The sequence below is a fragment of the Tetrahymena thermophila genome (genome assembly GCF_000189635.1).
Source record: "Tetrahymena thermophila SB210 genomic scaffold scf_8254476, whole genome shotgun sequence".
Classification (NCBI taxonomy): Eukaryota; Ciliophora; class Oligohymenophorea; order Hymenostomatida; family Tetrahymenidae; genus Tetrahymena; species Tetrahymena thermophila.
In genome coordinates this window covers 247,058-269,202 of record NW_002476251.1, presented here as the reverse complement: position 1 = coordinate 269,202, position 22,145 = coordinate 247,058, and the positions used below count along the sequence as shown (strand labels likewise).

The following is a 22,145-nucleotide window of genomic DNA, read 5'->3' as shown; positions in this document are numbered from 1 at the left end:
TATAAAAAAACATTTTAGAGGTTTTATTTAAATATATTTTTTGATGAAATTTTTCAAAATGGGTTAATATAAATTAATAAAAATGTAAAAAAATAGATATTTCTAACTTATATATTATTGGTAGATGAAATGGAATGTTTGATTATTTAGTAAAATATTGTTAACGCGGGAAAAATAATAAATAATAATTTAATATTAATGTATATAGCAAGAAAATTATTAAAAAGAGTTATTGTTTGCTTGTATCAATTATATAATTTATAAGCTATCTATCTAGATTGTTTTATAATGAATGTTTGCAAAAAATTTATTGGAATAAGATTATTAATTAATAGATCAATGAATTTAATTATTATCTGCTTATTATATTTATCAAAAAAGAAAGAAGATTTAATTAACTTCATTGAAAAATAATAAAAATTGAGATAAAATAAACAAAAGGAATAAATAAAAGTATTTAAAAAAAGAAAATAGCTTTTCATAATATATATTTAAAAATAGAAATGTCAGGTTTTAAGTCTTCTCTTAAATTAAACTAGTAATATTGATACCATTTTTTAGATTTAGCATAAATAAATTTATTTTATAGCAATTCAATGCTTAAAGAGAGCGAAATTAGTTCAAATGCAGCTTATTAACTTTTTAATATAATGACCATCATTATTGATTTTTATTTTTAAAAATAGGCATACTAATATAGGAAAAGAAGAACTCAAAAAGCTAAATCAAATGCTAAGTTAGCTCTTGCAAAACAATGATTCAATTGAATTTAGATAAGCAGTTGATTGGAAAGGTAATTTTGAATTAATTTTAGAGATTTGGCAAATTTAACTCTATTATTTTGAGATATTTCAAATAATCGATTTAAATAGATCAATTAAATTTTGCATACATAAATTATTTTGTGAGTACTAATCAAAATTGATAATAAAATAAGCTTTGGGTTTGATGGACTATCCAAATATTATTAAATACCCCATGGATTTAGGCACATGTAAAGAAAAGTTAAAGAATAATGAATACAACTTCGTCGAAGATTGCCTTGATGATATATAAATAGTTTGGGATAACTGTAAAAATTATAATGCTGAAGGATCTGTAATTAATTAAATTTCAATTATTTAATATTCTTTTAAAAAGAGTTTTTTTTAATTCAAAGATATTTTCTAATATTTTTAAAGAAAACAAAAATAATATAATCAAATTAAATCAAATCAATTACAATTATACAACCAAAAACAAACCCCTTTTATCTATTTATTTATAATAGCTGTTCTGAAATTATTATTTTTATTTTAAATAAAAATATTATTAACTGATAATAAAAATTTTTTAAATTTAAGATATTTTTGATTTTTTATAAAGCTAATATTTCGCAGTAACAAAATAAATGGATTTAAATATTTTATATATATTTATATCAAGCTTTAAAAATAAAATAAATTAATCAATGCTAATTTTCAAGTACCAATAAAAAATGAATAACTAAAAAATAAATTTTATAATTTTAAATGTAGGTTTATATAAAAAAATAAAATCAAAAGCAAAGTATAAATCTATTAGCAAACAATTTTTAAAAACATGATTATTTGATTAATGAGAAGATTTTCACAAGATTTAATTTACAAAATAAATATATTTAAAATAATATTAAAATGAATTTATTTTTCATTTTTTTCAAATAATTTTTGAATGTATTTTGGTTTTATGTAAAAATAAAATTATTATGATCAAAACCATACTGGTTTTAGTAAAAGAAGTTGAAAAAATTTTTCTGTTTTTTATTTTTAAAAATTGTTTTTTTTTCTTTAAAAACTTGAAGAAAAATATTTAAAATTATTTAATATCTCCTTGTTAATTAATAAATATTTATAATAATTTTTAAAATAGTGGATTTATAAATTAGCAGAAAAGTTGGAAAAGCACTTTAAAAATATGATTAAGAATTATCTCCCTTCCATATAATTTATGAATGCTGTAGTCAGTAAAAAATTAGTTTTTTGATAATGATTTATAGCTTTTAACTTGAATTTTGTGATTAAAATTTTTTTCATTAAATAGAAAAGGAAAAGCTCTCCTAGATGAAGATTAATCAAGATGAGAAGTATCTTATTCATTTATTATTTAAGAATTAATGAATAATTTATTTTATAATTAATTATATAAGTAGTTCATCTCAAAATGGAGACTAACCAACTCCAGCTAATAATACAACTAATGGAAACAAAAATAATGATGCAAATAATGGTACAAGCTAGAATTAAAATTAAATATATCAAGAAGAAGAAGCCAGTGAATCTATAACATCTTAAGATAAAATATTATTCTCCTAGAAAATAAAGATGCTACCCACTGAATAGCTCGGTATGATAGTACTTATGATTTAGAATAGTGCTTCTTAAGCATTTAAAGATATTGATAAAGAAAAATGTTAGATTCTAGTAGACTAAATAGATCCAGAAACATTTAAGAAAATTAATCAGTAAATTATTATAATTTGATATTAATTATTAGCTGATTTTATAGAAAAAATATAATTTAAATTTTATACTATTTTGAAAATATAAGTTTTTATTAATTTAATTATTATAACTAGGTAAATCGATTTATGGAATGTTAGTACTGAAACTACTACAAAGAGAGTGAAGATTTGAAGTAGAAAGAAGAAATTTTAAAGAAGCTTGTGTGGCTATTTAAACAATTTTACTGCTAAATATGATAAACTTAGTTAATTACTATAATATTTTTATATTCATTTTAATAAAGATTGCTTGCTGGAGAAATATATTTAGATAATTTACCAAGATAAGCTTGACTTAAAATAAAAATTCTTATTTGGTAGAAATAATTATAAATATAAACCTTTTTATTCATTTAATTAATTGAATTTTTGTAATGATTTTTTGTAACATATGATGCATATTTGCTTACTGGTATCTTATAATTGCCGTTCTTTTTACTTATGCTTTTTTTAAATATCTTATTATTGCTGAAGCAATTACATGTATTTATAATTCTACTTAGTGGATTGTTCTTAACTGGTTACTTGTTTTGTTAAGAAAAAAAGATTTAACAATATTTGCATAAGAAAAAATAAATTAAGTTTCTAATTTTTTTCAGTATTTTTCTAACGTTTAAAACTGTTAAAATACCTTAATAACAGACAGACAGATATTACTAAACTAAATTAAAAAAAATCATTAAAATAATACACCAAATATATTAGATCTACTTATTAATTTTAAATGACAGTGGTTAAAAATAACTTTCTTAAATTAATTTAGCTTTACTAATATTAAAAGCAAATATCATGAAAATAAACAAAACAAATATTTCATCATTTTTTTTAAAAATGCCGTTTTCAATTTTTTATTTAATTAAATTATTTATTTTATGGTATTCAATTAACGAGATCCCCTCATTTACTTAGATAATAAATTGAATGATAAAATATGAACGATAAGCTAGCTTAATTTCAGTTGAACTTAAATAAATTAGAATTAAGCAAAAGGGGTCACAATTTTAAATATCTGCGTCAAATTATTCTAATCCTATTCTGTTAATGTTTTTGTAACAAATTGAAAAAGTCGATATTCCTTAATGAAATTACACCATTAAAATTGGATACACTTTAGTTTGTATATTATGAGCAGAAATATTTAAAAATCTATATTATCATTTCAGCTTATTATCAAATTTAGTTGATTTTTTTTGAAAAAATAATGAGAAGATTTTGATTTGATATTATATGTAAGGATAATGGCTGAAGAATGAAGTTGATGAAATCTATATTATGGAGACTATGATGTATGTAATATCATAACGAATTAATTAATTTATGAGAAGGATTCTAGTGATTCACTAAAAAAATACTAATTTTCTGCAAAATCTTCAAACCAATATAATAACAAAGTTTTGGCAAAAAGATTTTGTTTTGTACTTCATACAAATTTATATATAAATAAAATGGCAATTAATATTATTGTGTGTTTAATGGTAATCGAAACATTTTTTAAGAAGTAAGGTAAGTAAGGAGATTAAGTATGAACAAATATACAAGAAATAAACTAATGCAATTAAATTAGGGTTTTGTTTAATTAATGGTAAGTAAGTATCAATACTTTTTTATCCATCAGCTAAGCTAAGGGTTGACCGAAAAATTAAAAGTAGCGAGCTAGCTAACTAGCCAATACATAAGTTTAGCTATATGGATAATTTTAATAGAATCCTTTTTTTCAATCAGCATAACGAGCTATGTAGTATAAGGATATCAAAGAGAAGTTGTAGAGACGAATTGTAAGAGAATCGGAATTAATTTGAAAAGATTTCTTAGAGGTTTTATGATTGAAAAGTATCATAGCACATTTAGCTCCACATAGTCCACCGACTTTGATTAATCTAATTAAGAATTTTTCACTAATACGACGGTAATTCTTACTTCTAGCAAATAAAGAAACGAACTTATCATAGCCGAAGGTAAAAAATGTTACTAAGTTTACAAGGATCATATAGAATCCAAGTAAAATGCAAACAATATCAGAGAGTTGGAAATTCATATCTGTGAGAGTTATTTTGATTTAGAGAATGTATGTAGCTGGATTTGTTATTCCTAAATGGAATATCGTTAAAGATTGGTTGATATTAGTTAGACTGCTTTTAATAGTTTAATTAGGAAAGATATTATCTTTTCCTTTTGATATAAATTTATTTGATTTTGTTTGTTTTTTTGATTTATCAATTATTGACTTAATTATATTGTCACTGCTTATCAAACGAAATTTTTGGTCACAAATGAATCTATCTAATATTACTTTATTCATACAATTAATTATTGATACATTTGTTCCAAATAAGGGCAAACAAAAAATACTACTCCTAAATTTTCTATCTATTTTTCTTTGAAAAAAAATTATATTTTTGAAAAAAAAGAGATCTATCATTTTTATAGTGATACCAGTAAGAAAATAATAACTTAAAGCTTTCTTTATTTTCATAGTATTTTATAGGCGTTTTTGCAATTTTCATAATTTATGTGCATTAATTTAATAAATACTTAATGTATTAGAGCTATAATATGTTGTAAGTAAGTTATAAAGATTTAAAATTTTTTATAATACGCCGTTATCTTAAAACAATTTTTTCGACTACTATATATTTTTTAATTAATATAACGTAGTCACTTTCAAATGCGCTGATAATAAATTAGGTAAAACTTAGTTGAGAAAATATATTTTTTATATAGAAAACTGCCTGAAATACACAATCAAATAATTTTCTAGTCTATTACTTGCTATTCCCCCAAAATCCGATGTAAATACATCTATTTAAAAACAAGCTGTTCAATTTAATTTAAAAAGTAGTAAAAAATTATGTAATTTTTTCTTTCTATTTTAAATCCATTTGTAATTAACTCTAACCTATTTTCAAAAAATTCTTTTCTATTTTAAAAAATTAAAAAATCTACATATTTTTAAAATCTTTTGTATACTTTTTTACCTCAACTTTTAAAAATGTGATCCAAAAGAATCAGAAAAAAAATAAAATAAGACTTTGTAATCTAATTTTAATTTTGTCAGCAGAATTTATATATCAACCTGACCAGATTGATTAAATATTCACCACTCTTATTGCATATTTAACAGGATAATTTAGATATCTGTGCATTCTAAATTTTAGCCAAAATTAAAAAGCGCTTTCTCAATTTTAATTTCACACAGTCACAGTTTATGAATCTTAATTTAATAAATCCAAGCTATTGAATGAGTGGTTGTAAATATACTTTCCAACCTTCGCAAATTATCGGAATTTCATTTTGAGTATTTTAAAAGAAATAGTAGTGGTTTTAAATTTTATGCATTAAAGCAAAAAATCTTAATGTAATTTAATTTGCTTTTGTGAATAATTAATTAGAGTTGACAAAACATTAAAAGATTGCTGAAAAAAATTTATAATTTTAAACATTTTTTTAACCACAAAAAATAATTCTTCAAATTTCAAGATTAAGTGATTTATAAAAAATAAGATAGCAAACTGATAGATATATATTTATTAAATGTATTTAATAACTCATTCTAATAATAATTTTTAGTGGTAAAAATATCTTAAAATTTAAGAAATGGTATATAAATTTACAATATTATTTTAATGTTGTTCAAACAAAATTCAGATTTAATTCTAAAATTTTGTATTTATTAATTATTATTTTGATTATTTTTAAATTAAAATTGAAAATAATAAATTATATATTCTTTTTTATTTATTAAAATAGATTTTTAAAATCATAAAAATATGTTATTGAAATATAACCTTAATATTATCTTGAATGACTCATAAATTAAATTTTGATTTTATTTGACAAAAAATATTACTAGAAAATATCTATTGTTTACCCAAATAAATTAAAATTTATTGATTATGTTTATATTAAAAAAAATTAAAATAATTAGTTATTTATTATTAAATATTTTAATCCTTTTTCTAAAAAATATTTTTTAATTTATAAACAAATAATTCACTCTTAATTAAAAACTTTTATCAAATATAAATTAGAAGTCTAATAGCTTAAGATTGTGTAATTTAGAATTTATGAAATTAATCTATGTATTTTTTGTGATATGTAGTAATTTAATCAATTTTTAGTTATTTATTAAAAATTATATTATTTTTAAATTAAATGTCTAAGTTAATTGCCTTAATTAGATTTATTATATAAATAAATCTTTTTTATTTAAAAGTTGATAAAATTTCAGAATATATCAATTTTAATGTAAATATTTTAAATTATTTCAGTTTTATAAAAAATAGAAAACATTAAAGCTTGATTTTATTTCTTAACAACATTTGAATTAATTTTTGATAGTAGCTACAGATTATTTTGATAAACTCCAGGCACTCATACTCATACGTACATATATAAATATTAACATAAGTTATTAATCGATTATTTAAACTAAAAAAAAAATTTGTATTTTATAGAAGAAAAAAAATTTAATTATCTAATATACACAAATTTAGTATAGTTAAGTTGATTATATTATGAGAAGTTAAGGCAATTTAAAACCCGAAGTACTCTAATCCTATAATATTTAGAGCTCATATTAAAATAAGGGAAGTCAGGTAAATAGTTAAAAGAACTCAAAGAATGGATAAAACAGATCAACAAATTTAGGTTACCCATCAATGATGTCTCCTACTACAAATTCATATGGATATAATTAAATAGCAAAGAATAACGAGACTCAATAATATACATAATAGTATGCTAATCCAACCAGTTTGAGCACATAAATGACACCTACTGGAAAAAGTTTATCGTTTTCAAATGCAGCTCCAATGTAGTATAGTAAATTAGCAAACTCAATAGACTCTTCTTCTGTCACACCTTCTCACTAAAATAATGGGCTTTAAGTAGGAGGTAACAACAATAATTAGTACGGATTTAATAAGCAAACCTATGGATATGGCAATTATAATACTATTGATCACGCATAAGGTGGAGCTGTAAATGAAAGCAATTATTTATATAATGGTTATCGTGCTTAAAATAAAAGATTGAGTAATACAGCAAATAACACAAATTAATCTGCATCTACTATAATTGGTTATAATGTAATAAACAGCAGTAGCTAAAACGGAATTTAGGGATAATTATAATCTTAGGCAGCAGGTTCTTAGCAAGGAGGCAAGCAGAATGGCTACAATATTTAGGATATTGTTTAGTTATAATTACCAAAATTAACTCCTCATGATGGAATTTTAATGACAAAATAAATGAATGGGAGTGTGAGTGAAAAAGCAAGTCTTCGCTCTCCAGTTATTGAATTTGAGAGTACTTTGAATTCTGGTTCGAGGAAATAAGACCCTCCATCTAAAAATAATTTAAGAAATATTGTTAAATACTATAATTCAAATGGTCAAACAAATAATAGTAATCCCTACAGCAGTCCGCTTCAGCAATCTGTTTCAGTACCATCTGTTGAAAATTAACCTTAAAAACAACTAGTTAGCATAGGTTCATCTATTTAAAGTAGATAACCTAGTAGTAATATCCCAAGTAGTCACAATTTAAAAGAATAGCAAACCAGTAGTAATACTTAGAATTAAAATGGAAATAATACTGCAAATAACGTCAATTCATCTTCGAATTATTACAGTATTTCTTCTGCACGCCCTCCAAGTAATGGAACAACAAAGAAAGAAATTCCTTTAAACAGTTAATATATGCAGTACTCAAGCTTGGGAAAAAATTTAAATTACCTTAGCTCTCCTTCAACACAGTCCTCAAAGATTTAAAATTCTTAATAAAGCATACTATCTCCAAACGCTAAGCAATCTAGACTTCAAAGCAGTGAAAATTCACAAAAAACACCTTTGAAATCAATTTAACCTGCTTAAGTAACTGGCTATAGCTCTATTTTTAACTAAAATAGCATAAATTAGTCAAATACTAAGTAGCCATCTATACAAAATGCAAATAATGACCTTTTGGATGTTCGAATGCTCCCAAAAATAGATAAATCTAAAATATCAACTAAGTAAATAGGTGTTGTACATGCCTATGGTGCAAACACACATCAAGGTACTTATTTGTTTTTCTTTTTAAATAAATTAATTTTCATCAAAATACTATTTAAACATTTATTTCGAAAAAAAAAAAAATTAGGTAGATAATTATAAGTAATTAAAGGAAATTTAGATTTTTATTTGATTAGCTGATTAATTAATTATTTAAAAAATTTTTTTCCGCTATTTCCAAAAATATTAGCTAGCTAGCTAGCTAAAAAAAATTAAAATAAAAATTTTAGAATTCAATTTTTAGAAATTACTTATCAAAAAAATAAATTTTGATTTACTACTTTAGAATTTAGAAATACTTTTACTTGATAATTTGGTTTTATATTAAAAAAAATAATAATAATTTAAAGGGTTAATAAGAGGTTACAATGAAGACAGAGTCAGCATTATCTTAAATATGGTAAAACCTTAAGAAAAAAGCCATGTTGCTGATTGGCCAAATATCTCTTTTTTCGCTATTTATGACGGACATGGTGGAGCCTAGTGTGCAGATTTTTTGAGAGATCAATTACATTTTTATGTAATTTAAAAATTTTTTTTAAATTTTTTATCAAGCATTCATATGTCAAAAGAGAATAAAATTTTAATTCGTGTTATAATTTAAATTTTTGAGGATGATAAAAATAATAATTTTTAAAATTACTTCAAATAGATTATAAAAGACGAAGAATTCCCAAAGAACCCATAAAGAGCTATACATAATGGATTTGTTAAGGCAGAAGATGCATTTTTAAAAATTACAGAATCTCAGATTCCTTTAGACAAATCTGGTTCATGTGCCATAGTTGTGATGTTAATAAGTAAATAAAAGAAATTAGAAAAAAGTATGAAAATAATTTTAAATAAAATAGATGAATAAATATACGTAGCAAATTTAGGAGATAGTAGAGCCGTTCTAAGTTAAAATAATGGATAGAAAGTTATCGGATTAACTGTGGATCACAAGCCAAATCACCCTGATGAAGAAAAGCGTATTATTATGAATGGTGGAAAAATTTACTAGTAAAATTTTTAATGTTTTTTGAAAGAATTATAAGTTTTTTTGTGTATTTTTAGGAGCTAAATTCCAACTATGTAACCCAAGCAGTACCCATAGTTTGTTAAAGGTCCTCATAGAGTTTTACCTGGGAGGTTAGCAGTATCTAAAATTCTTTTCTCTTAATCAATTAATTAAAGTACTTTTATTAATAAAAAGGTATCTAGAACATTAGGAGATATTGAAGCTAAATTAAAAAAGTATGGTGGCAATTCTAAAGTTATTTTATGTGAGCCTGAGATAACTTAATTTTAACTATCTTAAGAACACGATTTTATAATGCTTGGATGTAAATATTATGTTATATTTTACAAATATAAACAAAAATATTAAAATAAATAGGTGATGGGATTTTTGATAAGCTTACTAATAATCAATCTATTGATTTTATTTGGGATTCTATGAGAGAATAATTTAGAAAAAAAGAAATGAGGTAGAGTTTGCATGATTATATAGGAGAAGGGATAGAATATTTGATAAAATAAACATTAATTCATAAAAGCTTCGATAATTTAACAGTAGTTATAATCTGCTTCAAAAATTTAGAAAAGCTATTCCTTTCTTGATTTTACCAACCAAGGTCAATCAATATAAGCAAATTAAGTGATAAAAAAAACAATCAAAATATTAAAAATGAACAATTTTGTTTGGTTGCAAATAAATAAATAGTAGCATAACAATTTAACCAATTTTAAATGTTAAAAATAATTAAATAAAGTATACAAAACAAATAAATAAATAAACTAACAAAGCAATTTAGTTGCTTAGATAAATTCTAAAAAATGAACAAATAAAATAAAATAAATTAAATAAATAAACCTACACTTATGTGTAGTAGAATTAAAAAAGCATTTTATAAATAAATTACATAAACATATATAATCAATTTTCTTATAAATTAATTTATCTATAATCATTTTATAAAATTTATTATTTTATTAATTACATATATCAAACAAATTATTTATGTTAAAGCTATTTTGCTTTTTTAATTTTTATAATTTTTCAATCCAATTTATCAGTGGTCCTTCCTTTAAATTAGGTTCTTTACTGCTATTTAATTACTTTTAAATGTTATTTTAAATTATTAAAGTTATTCAATTTTTAAGATGAAATTTATTTATAAATGTTAAAAAGCTAAAACATAAAATTAATCTAAATTTACTTTATTTATAATCGCTATGAGATGAAGAAATTTATTTTTGAACATGAAAAGTAATTTTATTATCTCTAAAATATTTAACTTAAAATAAAATTCATTTTAAGTATAATTAATTAATTTAACTAAATCATTAACCAAAATAATTTATCAAAAATGTAAAATACTTGAAACAATTTTTTATTAAAATAATATTTTATTTTTCAAAAAGCATTGCATCTATCATGAGCTGATGATATTCAATCGATAGTAAAGAAAAATATCATTTAAATTATTAAATTGTTTTTTTCTATTAAACCAATTTCTACAACTACCAGCATTTTTTTCATTAAAGTTAATAACAATTTTAAGAAATAAATTTAACAAGCAATTATGATTTTATTTTAAAAATTGTTTTTGATCAATCTATAAATAATAAACCTATTTTTTCATTTGAGCGCGTTAAATTTAAAAATACTTTGGAATTAAAGTAGAAAAATTATCAAAAACATTATTTTTATATGAAAATAATTATTTTATTTACAATACTATTGCGTTTGTAATTATTATTGTACAGAAGACTACAAATAATTATTCATTTTAGGAAATAAAATTTTTAAATTAAAAAAAATTGTGTCTCAATATTTTTAAATTATTATTATTTCTTCTAGATACTTTTAATTATTAAACATATTTTTCAAATTATAACCAAATGAAATTCGAATTAATAAAATATTTAAAAAATTATAGCATCTCTTTTAATTTTGCTCTAAATAAAGATACATTTAGGGGTTATGGCTTAACTAGACTGATTTAATGTTTGACCAAATAAAAAAGAAAAGAAGAATTTGTTATAATTTAGATTAAGTATCTAAGTAAGAGACAAAAAACAAATAAAAGGAAAGTATTTTGTATGAATAAGATAAACTCAGATTAAAGTACAAATATTGAATATAAAATACAATGAAAGAGTTTGAATAAATTATATAAATTAGTAGTAATTAATTAATATATTTTATTGTAGTTAAGAGTTAATACTTATTAAAGTACTTTTAACTCAAGATAATGATTGATTAGAAAGTTATGTATTATATAGTATAGATAGCATTTATTAATTATATCTTTAGATATAACTTTATCTAAGCTGTCTTTAATTAAGAAGATCATCAAAAATACTTTTATTAAGATACTTTAACTTTATTTTTATCTTTTCATTTGAATAGAAATAATTCAGTCAAAATATTCAATATAGTAAAAAAAAGCTGATCACAGCCGAATTCAAAGGATGTTCCACTTGCCTGTTCTTGTATAGGATGCAAGAACTTTATGAGCTTGTCTTTTGATATCACGGTCGGTATCTCTATTAAATCTTTCTAGTGCTTCAGCAACCTAAAGCTCTAAACGATCTGGAGATCCGTCACAGATGATATGTAAGATCCTAGCTCTTATTTTGGCATCGGGATCGTCTACCATTTGGAAGACTCTATCCCAGAATTCTTTGTTATCTTCTTAGACTTTGCAAGGGCAAAGCTCACTAACAGCCTTCAATCTAATATCATTATCTTGATAGTTTGTATATTTCAAAATTTCATCTACATCAACCGTTTGTTTGATGCGGCCAAGGATTTCTTTCTTTTCACTCTTGGAACACTAAATCGACATATTATGCTTTAAATTAAATTAAGTATTTATTTAAAAGGGTTTTTTTTATTATTTAGGTTTAATTGTTTTAAGAGCTTCTCTTTTGAGAAAATCTTTAATTTTTTTTTTTTTTTGTTAATTAATAATTATAAAATTATGTGAAACTAAATATCCTTGTATTTATAATTTTTTTTCTGATTATGATTATATTAATTCTTCTGGTGACACCGAGTAGCAAATATGCTCAGTATTTATCAAAATACTACCTTAATAGTGTCTATTGTTTAACTATCCTCCTTACTTAATTATTAATTAATTATAACAAATTTATAGCAAAATTTTATAATTGTTTGGTATTATATTTAAAAATTCAAATGAATTAAGAATTAGAGGGTTAAAAAAGCAATTTTGAAAATTCTACGCAATTAACTACTCAATTTGAAAATATTCTAATAGAATGGAATTAAGAAATTAATAGTGAAGAAAATCTATAGAAATAATTACTAGCATAAATCAGAAATTTCGATGAACAATCCTTAATCTAGAAGGCAACTCTTTAGAAAAATAGAATATAATAGTTGTAAATGTATGAGCAGATAAATGAAAATAATAACAATGCTCTGAAACAGCTCATCTAAGATAAGCAATTAACATAAGAATAGCAATTGAAATTTATTAAGGAGCAACACGCTTAGGAAATAGCAATGCATTAAAAGAATCTTGAAGAGAACATTCAAAAAAATCTTAAAATAATCAATAATTTAGTTTAAGAAAAAAAAGAAATGAGCGACCAGTTGGAGGAAGTCTTTCAAAAATTGGAAGAAGAAAAGGAATCGAATGCACAAAAATTAAAAAAAATGAAAATATTTTATGAATAAGAGATTAAAAACTAAAAGGATTCTATTCTTTCTAAGGAGAAAAAAGAAAGAGAGAAATGGTAAAAGGAAAAAGCTGAAAAGATAAGAGAACTGACAATAAAAGGACTAGAACCAGAATTATAAAATTTAATAGAAAAACACAACCTTGAGTTAAAGTAGCTTAAGCTAGATTATTAACAAAAGTTACTAAAAATGAGATAAGAATTATCAGCTGAGTAGCAATTGTAGCTTTAGTAGATAAAAAATTCATAGTTATTCTTTACAAGCAATATAGACTTCAATCAGTTAACAATTAACAATAATATTAGCGCAATAAATAAAAACGATAATATTTAAATAGACAAGCACTCTTCTAACAATTTGCAAGATGAATGTCAATTTGAAAAGTCTCCTTTCATAAATCAAAATCCAGCAATTTTGGATGAAATATCAAATTCGAATAATCCTAACGCTGCACAAAATGAAAATAGAAATGGAATTTTTAGCAGCTTTAATTGTAATCCATCTATTTCTAATCAAAATTCTGATAGTAAGCTTTAAAAAATTTAACAACTAAATTAGAAAAATTTTAATCTCAAAGTGCCTGATAAGGCAGAAGGCTAAATTAACAATATTTATTCTAATCAAAGTCAATTTTAGTTTTAATATAATAACAATAATAATAGTAATAATAATGTATAATAACCTTCGCAATAATCTCAATTACCTCAATTAATCATAAATAATAGGGTGTAAAATAATTTTCTTACTCCTCATATAAAAAAGAAGACAAACAAATAAAATCTGCTCAGTAACAATTGAGAAAAGCAAAAAAAATTTATTTTTTGGTTGATTTAATTATTAAAGATAATTTTGATTCGCTTCTTATAAAAGATTTACAAATTTAATGTTTGCTAAATACAAATATATTTATTAATAATCTTAATTTAATCTGAGCAAAATTATTCTGATTCAAATAATTAATTACTCATTTTAAAAGCAAATTTTTCTTATGAGAAAATTTAGAACATTTAAGGAAAGATTTGGTAGAAAACATACTTCAAAAATAATAAAAGAATTAAATATTAAAGCTTAAAATAATATCTGCAATCAATTTATTACTTAATTAATAATAATATGAATATATGGTACAAACAAACTGTATTAGTATTAATTTATGGTTTGAATGCGCAACTATCTTGTTAGCAGCATGCTTACTTAAAATTTTGTTAATTTAGGAATAAATTTAATTTAATATTACTTACTACTACTCATCATATAACTAACTAAATACTACTTTTTTATCATTCACTTTTTATAATTTATTTATTTATTTATTACTTTATTTAAAATTTTTATCTAATTTATATTAAAAATTTATATATTATATTTCAACTTTAGCTGACTGAAAATTCTTATATTTTTTAAATAAGTTCTTTGTTAATCTTCTTTTAGTTTTCCAAGGCTAAATCTTTTTCAGTAATCATCTCAGTTAAGCTATTTACCTATTTTTTTAATTACAAAAATTAAATAAAATTATTTCATATTAAATTTTATTTTAGTATAAAATAATTACTAATTTTTATAGAATTTATTCATTTCCTCCCTCTTTGATTTTTCTCTTTGTTGGTGAATTAATTGATTTAATATCTTAAGTATAAGCCTGAGTTATTCTATTATGTTTAATATTAATAAAAATAAGAATTTATAAAAATTTATATATTACGTTTCTAGTGTTGTTTCTAATTGTATTATTTTTTTAGATAAAGCATTATTTTCTTCTATTTTTGTTTATAACTATGATTTTATTAACTGTACATCCTATACTTGTTCATTGTTTTTAATTCCATTGCCATTCAAGATAATTAAACTTTTATTTTGCTATACAGGTATCACATGACTTTGGCTCTTTTATAAATGCACAGGCGATAACCCCTATAGACTTTTACTAAATTAGTTAGAATTATTAGAAGATTGAGACATGTGATTGTGCCCAGATAAATTATTTTAAGTATCAACATCAGCTTTTTCAGAGTTATTTTCATCTTCTTTTTTGTTGAAATTTATAGAGTGATGAGAAGAAACATTTTAAATTTTTTAAGTGCTAGGAGAGTCAAGAGATTTTTAGCTTGCAACTTAAAGTTATTTTTCTTGGAGCAGATATTCATATTTCTTTTTAAAATGCATTACTTCATTTTATAAATTTTCTTTTTCTTGATTTGTTTCATTGAGTTTGGCTTCTTTTTCAATTAATTCCTCTTATACAACTTTATTTTATTATACTTACTTATTCAGTTTTTCAGCAAGATCTTAAATTGTTAGCTATAAAGACTATGCTCCTTCTTAGTCAAGAACTTCTTTTTTTCTTAATAGCTAAGTATTTAGTTTTTCTATTTATACTTTTTAGTCATCTATTTCTCTATTCTTCTCTTCTATTTCCTATTGAATTACTTACAATTCCTTATTTTTAAAAGAGATTTTATTAAATATATTTAATTTAGAAAAAAATTTTTAAATTAACTTATATGAAAATAATTTATTTCAAAAGAAATAAAATTTTAATAAATCAAAATTAATTTCTTTATTGTGATTATTTTAAATAAAAAATATTCTATCCATCCAACATCTATAAAGATACATTTTTATAATAAATATTCCTAAATGAACTTTGTTTAAATTATAAACAATTTTAATTATGAAAATAAATATTTGAATATTTAAATTCGACTTTTATTTTAATAAAATTGAAAGATTTCTGATATTGTCTAAGATATTTTTGATTAAAAATTTATATCTGCTTTTATCGTAATTAATTATACATTAATACTTAGTTAAAAAATTACTTGAGTTAAAAAGAGTTTCTCATTCATATATTGAGAATGCTTTTATTTAAATTGTTCGTTTATTTCTACTTGAACTTTCAATTTTTCCTTTAACTCTTATAACTGCTGATCCACCTATTCCAATTTTGTCTCCTTTTTCTTATTTTCATCTTATAATTATTAAATTTAATACTTCATTTCATCTCTTAGTTATTCTAAATCAACTGTTTTTTTTGTCAACTCATTTAATTTTACAAATACTTCATAAGATTCAGATGTAGTTGCTTAGGTTTAATGCTTTCTTACTGCTCTGACTTCTGTTTATTAATGAGTTTATTATTGATTTTACTATTACAATTACTAGCCGTTGCTTACAAGTTAATTTCCACTATTTTACTAAATTAGCTCTGTCTTTGGTAACTCAGCTTATTCTTCCCTCGTTTAGTCTTAATTTTCTTAATTATTGACCTAATTGCTAATGCTTTGATTAGATTCTTCCTGATATTATTCTTATTAATCTTGATCATCTGAACTTGGAAACTGTGAAGATATTAACTTCTTACCACAAAACATTCTTAATGCTACAGTAATGACATCTCTATGAGTATTAGACTGTGCTTAAAGTCTGTAAACTATATTTTAGCTAAAGTAAAGTTCAAATATGTTATTAGTTCTTTTCACAATTTTGATTGAAGGATAGAATTATCCTAGTTAAACAGTTGCATTTATTCTTTCATCATCTTGTGCATAAATAGATACTTTTTCTGTATCTATTTGCAGCTGTACTTGCTTTGGAAAAGAATAGCTATCATTTCGCTTTTCATTTTCATCATTGCTTAAAGTAGGGTCATAAATACTTTCCAACTTAGCAGCTATTTTAAACCTACCCGTTTCTAATAATTCTTAAACCTCTTCTTAAATTGCTTTATCGATTACAATTGGTCCTATTTCTTAACGCAGAGGTTATCCCTTATATTCGCTTTCTTCTAATATGGGTTTTGCTTCAACAATTATGCTAATTTATTTTTAGTTTATAAATAACATCTTCAATATGCCTATTTGTTTGATATTCTAATTATAAAGATATTGTGAAGATAACCATATTAAAGGCTAATAAAAATTGATTCATTTGTTTTTGTTAATAATTCAAGTATTTTGATTATTTATAAAATATATTCATAACATTTTATTTATTTAGACCAAAAAAACTGAACTCAATTGCTTGTTATTTTTGTCATTTTATAGTTCTTAGAAAATATTATTGCTTGCTAGATAATTATGAAAATTTGTAATTTTCCTACTTAAAATAATCCTAAAATAAATATTGAATTGCAATTACTAAGTATTTATATCGTCAGCATTAGGTTAATAGAATGCTCCTGTAATACCTTCTATTTCAGTAACTTAATCAGATTTTGTTTTATTATACCACTTGCATATGATAGGGAGAGGCATTCCATTATTATTGTCATCTATATTTATGTAATAAGTTTTAGTTTAGTAAATTATTTCAGTTTGAACAAAAAAAATAATTTTATTGTTTTCAGCAATTTTTCAGTTCATTTTAAAATCGTAGTTAATATTTTTTAAATGGATATCTTTATTTTGGTTAGAATATTTTTATTACTTTTTGAGTCTAAGATAGCTTCTGCCATAATTAGTTCAGAATGAACACTACCTCCTATTACAGAAAATTTTACGCTTGTTTCTTCAATAATGGACTTCTTTTTTTCTCTTGGGCTATCTCCGTCAAGCATTTTTTTTATCTTGTCTCTAAATCCAAGCTTCTTTTTTTCAGTTTAACTCATATTTTTATTGGAATAAGTATACACTATTATTATTAACTTTATTCAATCAACCACTACCAAAATATAATTAATAGTATTTTAGTTTTTTTTATTAATATTAAAAAAAAATTGCTTTTTTTTTGATGTTATTTGGGATAGTAACATATATTTATTAAATCAAAATTAGAATAAGAATACATACATCATTTATAGGTATCATTTTTATAGAATATAAGTTCAATCAATTAATTTTTTACTTCAGATATTTTATAGGTTATTTATTATTTTATTTATTTGTACGATTAGCATTGCACTAAATAATATAAATGATTAATTTTATTCACCAATTTCTTCTACCCAAATAAACTAAAGTAATTTTTTCAGATAAATTTTTTTATTATCTCATATTTATATAAACAACAATATAAATTTCAGAATGATAAATATTTATATCATAGAGTAAGTAAGTGAGTATCTAAAAAATATATTAATTTAATGCAAATCACTGATTTATTTTATTTGTTAAAAGCAATTTAATAAATTTTAATCTAATAATTTTAAGCTTGAATTTAAAAAGAAATAAATTTATACTTTTGTTTATGTATATTTAATTTTTATTCACATATCTTCGAATTATAATTTAGCTTTTAAATTTAATAGTTATTTAATTTCGTATATGAAACTTAATTATGCATTTTGTTTACGAATTTTTCTGCTGGAACTTCTCATAATTTGATAATATAATTAACTGTATTAATATTCTCGACTTACATTATTTTTTTAGATTTGTATCAACAAAAATCAATTTCAAATTTATTTTTGATAAAAGCGCATTTGGAAATAATATTTTAAATTTACATATAATTAAATACGAAATGAAAACTAAACATTAAAATTAAAGTGAGGTAAATGACATCAACCAAAGTATTCAATTTCCAAGTTTTATCAAATTACAAATTATTTATTTATTTTAATAATTAGAAAAATTGTTGGTAGAAAGTAAACAAAATCAAATTAATTAATTAATATCCATAGAGTTAATAAATTAATTATTTTACATTGCAGAGATTTCTTTTCTAATTAAATTACTCAAAATAATTATCTTAAATGTCACTCGCTTTACGAAATTCATTCGAAAATCTGCAAGTCATCGACTAACTCGAATTTCCCTTAGAAAAATGGGAAAACATACCTGAGATAGTTAAAATATCTTTTCTACAAATGAATAAATAAATGATGCAGATGAGTAACTTTCTTTAAAAGTTAGCTCTCCCTGAAAAAATTAGTGAGCTTTAACTCCAAATTGATAGCGTGCAGCATTCCTATAACAATTTTACAACATTTACTTACGTTAAAGATTAAGAGTAAATCGAAACCCATTTAAAGCAGATAGATTAGTAGTTAGGTTCCAAGATAGACAACTTGTATGAAGAAACAAACAATCTTTAGGTAAAAAATTAAAAAATGAATTCATTTTAGTTAGTATATTTGTATTAATTGTTTGGATTCTACTAACATCAAATCTTCAAAAATTGGTGCACATTCTTTTTGAAAAGATATTTAAAATCCTATTTCATAAATAATGAAGAACATTTATGTTTTATTTTTAAAGAAATTTGTTTTAAAATATTTTTTTAGATATGAGTTAATTTACTGTGAAAAGTTTAAAAATCTTATATTACAAAAGGATACTTAATTATTACTTATTTATTAAACCTAATTTTCATATTATTTTACTTTAATAGAGAGCTTAAAAGCTTATTGATATTAATCCTAATGAAGAATCAGAATAATTTGTTCAAAATAATAAGAATTTCGATCTGCATTACAATAATTTATCTAATACTTCAGATAAATCAGAGAAAACTTAATTGGATAATGCTAAAGTCATATGGAATATGATTAACACATTTATAATTGAAAGTCATATACCTACGGAGTTATAAAAAATAGAAGAAAAACTAGAAGCCTAAAGAATTGAATTTGAAAAAAAGCTTAGTTAAAATATTCAGCCAAAGATAATTGAGTAAGGAGAGCAAATAAAGGCTTTAGATACAAATTTAATTCACAAAGAAAAAAAGCTATAATTTTAAATAGAACAAATTAACTAAAATGACTTCTAAGGAATGAAGCAGCAAATCAGGGAAAGCAAAGAGTATTTACAAAAAAATTAGCAATTTTAAACAGCTCAAACTCAAGTTAATAACACTGTATAACAAAAACAACAGGAAATTATCTTAGATTACAACACAAAGATATAGCTTGTTTAGAAAGATACATTTGAATTTTAGAGGAAAATAGATCAAATAAAATCTATTACTGAAAATATGATTTCTCTCTTTCAACATAATTCTGAGTAAAACTAAGAAAAAATCTAAAAAAATATTCATGAGTGTTCTATGAGGATACAGAAATTAGAGAATTTTTATAGTCAAGAATTAGGAAGCATAAATATGCAAATAGAGCACAATTAGAAAGCCCAGTTTGTCTCTTTGAAAGAGGAAGTAGACTTGCTTAATAAAAAAATTTCTAAAAATACAAAAGATTCATATTAAGAAATACAAAAATTAGAGAATGCAATTAATGATATATTTCCAAGATTCAAACATTATTAATGTAATTACGATTGGATTTTTCTTTCTTTAAATAAATAAATAAAAATGAAATTTTAATTAATTAATTAATTAATTAAGTAAAAAATAAAGAGTTGGAGTCTTAAATTAATAGCGTGATTTCTTTAACTTAATAGGAACTTAAGAATAACGTCAAAAATATAGTAAAAGTAATTTTATTTAATTTATAATAGATTTTTTTATTCATAATTTATTTTTTTCTTAAGGAATCTCTGTCGGGAAGTGAAGAAAAAATTATTTTTTTAGAGGGACTTATTGAAAATTTAATTAACTTACTTTACTAAAATGCATAGGATAGAATTAGTGGATTAGGTGGAGCGAGCGTTTTACCTATGATTACAAAAGATATCAAAAATTTAAATTATGATACTAATGCTATGATTTAAAGTACTTTAAATACTTCATAGGTGTTATTAGATGATCAGTCACCTAAGAAAATAGCAACAGAAAAATCTATTTAAGAAAAAGAAGAGCTACCTAATTCAATATTAAAATCTCAATAGCTAGAAAATGTTAAGTTTTTAAGTGAACTTCATACTAAACCTTTAATTCTTAAGTCCCCAATCAAATTTAGTTCAACCTTAAAGAAAGCAAATGAAAATTTATCAAGGACAGAAATCTAACTTGTACTTTCAGATAATTAGTAAAAGCACCCAATACACTCAGTATTTTTTTAAATTTAATAAAAAGTATATAATAACATACTAAAATGTTTAGAAATAGAAAAATCAAGGTACTTAACCGGTAAGAGCTAGGAATAATAGTCTTGGATTAGCACCTTCAAATAGTCTAAGTCCCATCAAGCTTAAGCTAAACTAAGTAAAGGTTTAAAGTACAGAAGAGAGTAAAAACATTGATCTCAGTAAAACTGTATATCCTCGATTCAATACAACTAATTTTGAAAGAAAAAATTTTAGATCATAATCCCAAGAATTTATGGAATTCGGAAAAATCAAATAACCCCCATCAGGTGTGCTTAATTCTGATCATATATTTTGTATGGAACTAGAGGCCTTCAAACAATAGTTAACCAATTCAGTAATTCTCAATAAACATTTAATTCAAAATCTCAAAAGTAAATTTATAATTTTCTAATTTAAAGCGTAAAGACAATACCGAAAAAAGGTAAAAATGGAGCAACTCAGGTTCACCTAATTGAACATAAAAAAAATAAAAGCTATTAAAAAAAATGATTTCAAATTGTAAATAAAAATAAAATAATACTTGTTAATTAAATTAAAGAAAATAACTATAAAACTAAATAAATTATTATAACAAAAATTAGAACCAAAATAAATTTTTAAATTGAAATTTTAAGAAAGTTATTTAAATAATCTAACTAGTTTCAAACTTAATACCACAAATCAAATATTACCAAATGCGATTTGAATAAAAATTTGAATTTTTTCATAAACACTTGACCAAATTGACAGAAATGGTATTGATACTAATTACTCATTCATTACTCACTCACTATTCAAATATACATAATAAAGTACAAACTTATAATTAAAATGTATTATATAGTATTTTATATTATTTATTAAGTAATTAATTAAATATCAACCATATAAACACGTAGCTCTTTTTAATTAAATACTTGCAAATAAATGCAGATCTTTCGCTTTTGAAAAATAAGCATCTATGTTAATATATT

The 22,145-nt window shown here is 22.1% G+C and overlaps 7 protein-coding genes across 7 annotated transcripts; 4 read left to right on the top strand and 3 right to left on the bottom strand. All coding sequences in view use genetic code 6, as the record gives it.

The window, feature by feature from the left end:
• Window positions 1–503: 503 nt before the first annotated feature.
• On the top strand, window positions 504–2,654 carry TTHERM_00729230 (bromodomain protein; the record flags this gene model as incomplete). Its single annotated transcript, XM_001022708.3, has 7 exons — window positions 504–538; window positions 687–793; window positions 938–1,098; window positions 1,891–1,984; window positions 2,062–2,104; window positions 2,168–2,482; window positions 2,597–2,654. 7 exons carry the CDS (start codon window positions 504–506, stop codon window positions 2,652–2,654), a joined length of 813 nt encoding a protein of 270 aa, XP_001022708.3.
• Window positions 2,655–3,696: 1,042 nt separating this feature from the next.
• On the bottom strand, window positions 3,697–4,859 carry TTHERM_00729220 (transmembrane protein, putative). The gene has a single exon (XM_001022707.3). It carries the CDS (start codon window positions 4,818–4,820, stop codon window positions 4,236–4,238), a length of 585 nt encoding a protein of 194 aa, XP_001022707.1. The 5' UTR covers window positions 4,821–4,859; the 3' UTR covers window positions 3,697–4,235.
• A 2,176-nt stretch (window positions 4,860–7,035) lies between these two features.
• TTHERM_00729210 (serine/threonine phosphatase 2C) lies at window positions 7,036–10,176 on the top strand (the record flags this gene model as incomplete). The annotated part of the gene is made up of 7 exons (XM_001022706.2): window positions 7,036–8,578; window positions 8,925–9,094; window positions 9,227–9,374; window positions 9,426–9,576; window positions 9,631–9,712; window positions 9,770–9,899; window positions 9,953–10,176. The coding sequence occupies 7 exons, from the start codon at window positions 7,036–7,038 to the stop codon at window positions 10,174–10,176; spliced, it is 2,448 nt and encodes an 815-aa protein (XP_001022706.2).
• Window positions 10,177–12,026: 1,850 nt separating this feature from the next.
• TTHERM_000729209 (hypothetical protein) lies at window positions 12,027–12,410 on the bottom strand (the record flags this gene model as incomplete). Its single annotated transcript, XM_012799349.1, has 1 exon — window positions 12,027–12,410. The coding sequence occupies one exon, from the start codon at window positions 12,408–12,410 to the stop codon at window positions 12,027–12,029; it is 384 nt and encodes a 127-aa protein (XP_012654803.1).
• A 353-nt stretch (window positions 12,411–12,763) lies between these two features.
• TTHERM_00729200 (hypothetical protein) lies at window positions 12,764–14,068 on the top strand (the record flags this gene model as incomplete). Its single annotated transcript, XM_001022705.2, has 1 exon — window positions 12,764–14,068. One exon carries the CDS (start codon window positions 12,764–12,766, stop codon window positions 14,066–14,068), a length of 1,305 nt encoding a protein of 434 aa, XP_001022705.2.
• Window positions 14,069–14,637: 569 nt separating this feature from the next.
• On the bottom strand, window positions 14,638–17,876 carry TTHERM_000729199 (hypothetical protein; the record flags this gene model as incomplete). Its single annotated transcript, XM_012799348.1, has 6 exons — window positions 14,638–14,751; window positions 14,823–14,919; window positions 14,973–15,706; window positions 16,090–17,083; window positions 17,408–17,540; window positions 17,696–17,876. The coding sequence occupies 6 exons, from the start codon at window positions 17,874–17,876 to the stop codon at window positions 14,638–14,640; spliced, it is 2,253 nt and encodes a 750-aa protein (XP_012654802.1).
• A 1,086-nt stretch (window positions 17,877–18,962) lies between these two features.
• Window positions 18,963–21,647, top strand: TTHERM_00729180 (hypothetical protein; the record flags this gene model as incomplete). The annotated part of the gene is made up of 6 exons (XM_001022703.2): window positions 18,963–19,304; window positions 19,601–20,471; window positions 20,549–20,637; window positions 20,695–21,153; window positions 21,206–21,526; window positions 21,591–21,647. The coding sequence occupies 6 exons, from the start codon at window positions 18,963–18,965 to the stop codon at window positions 21,645–21,647; spliced, it is 2,139 nt and encodes a 712-aa protein (XP_001022703.2).
• Window positions 21,648–22,145: the final 498 nt, after the last annotated feature.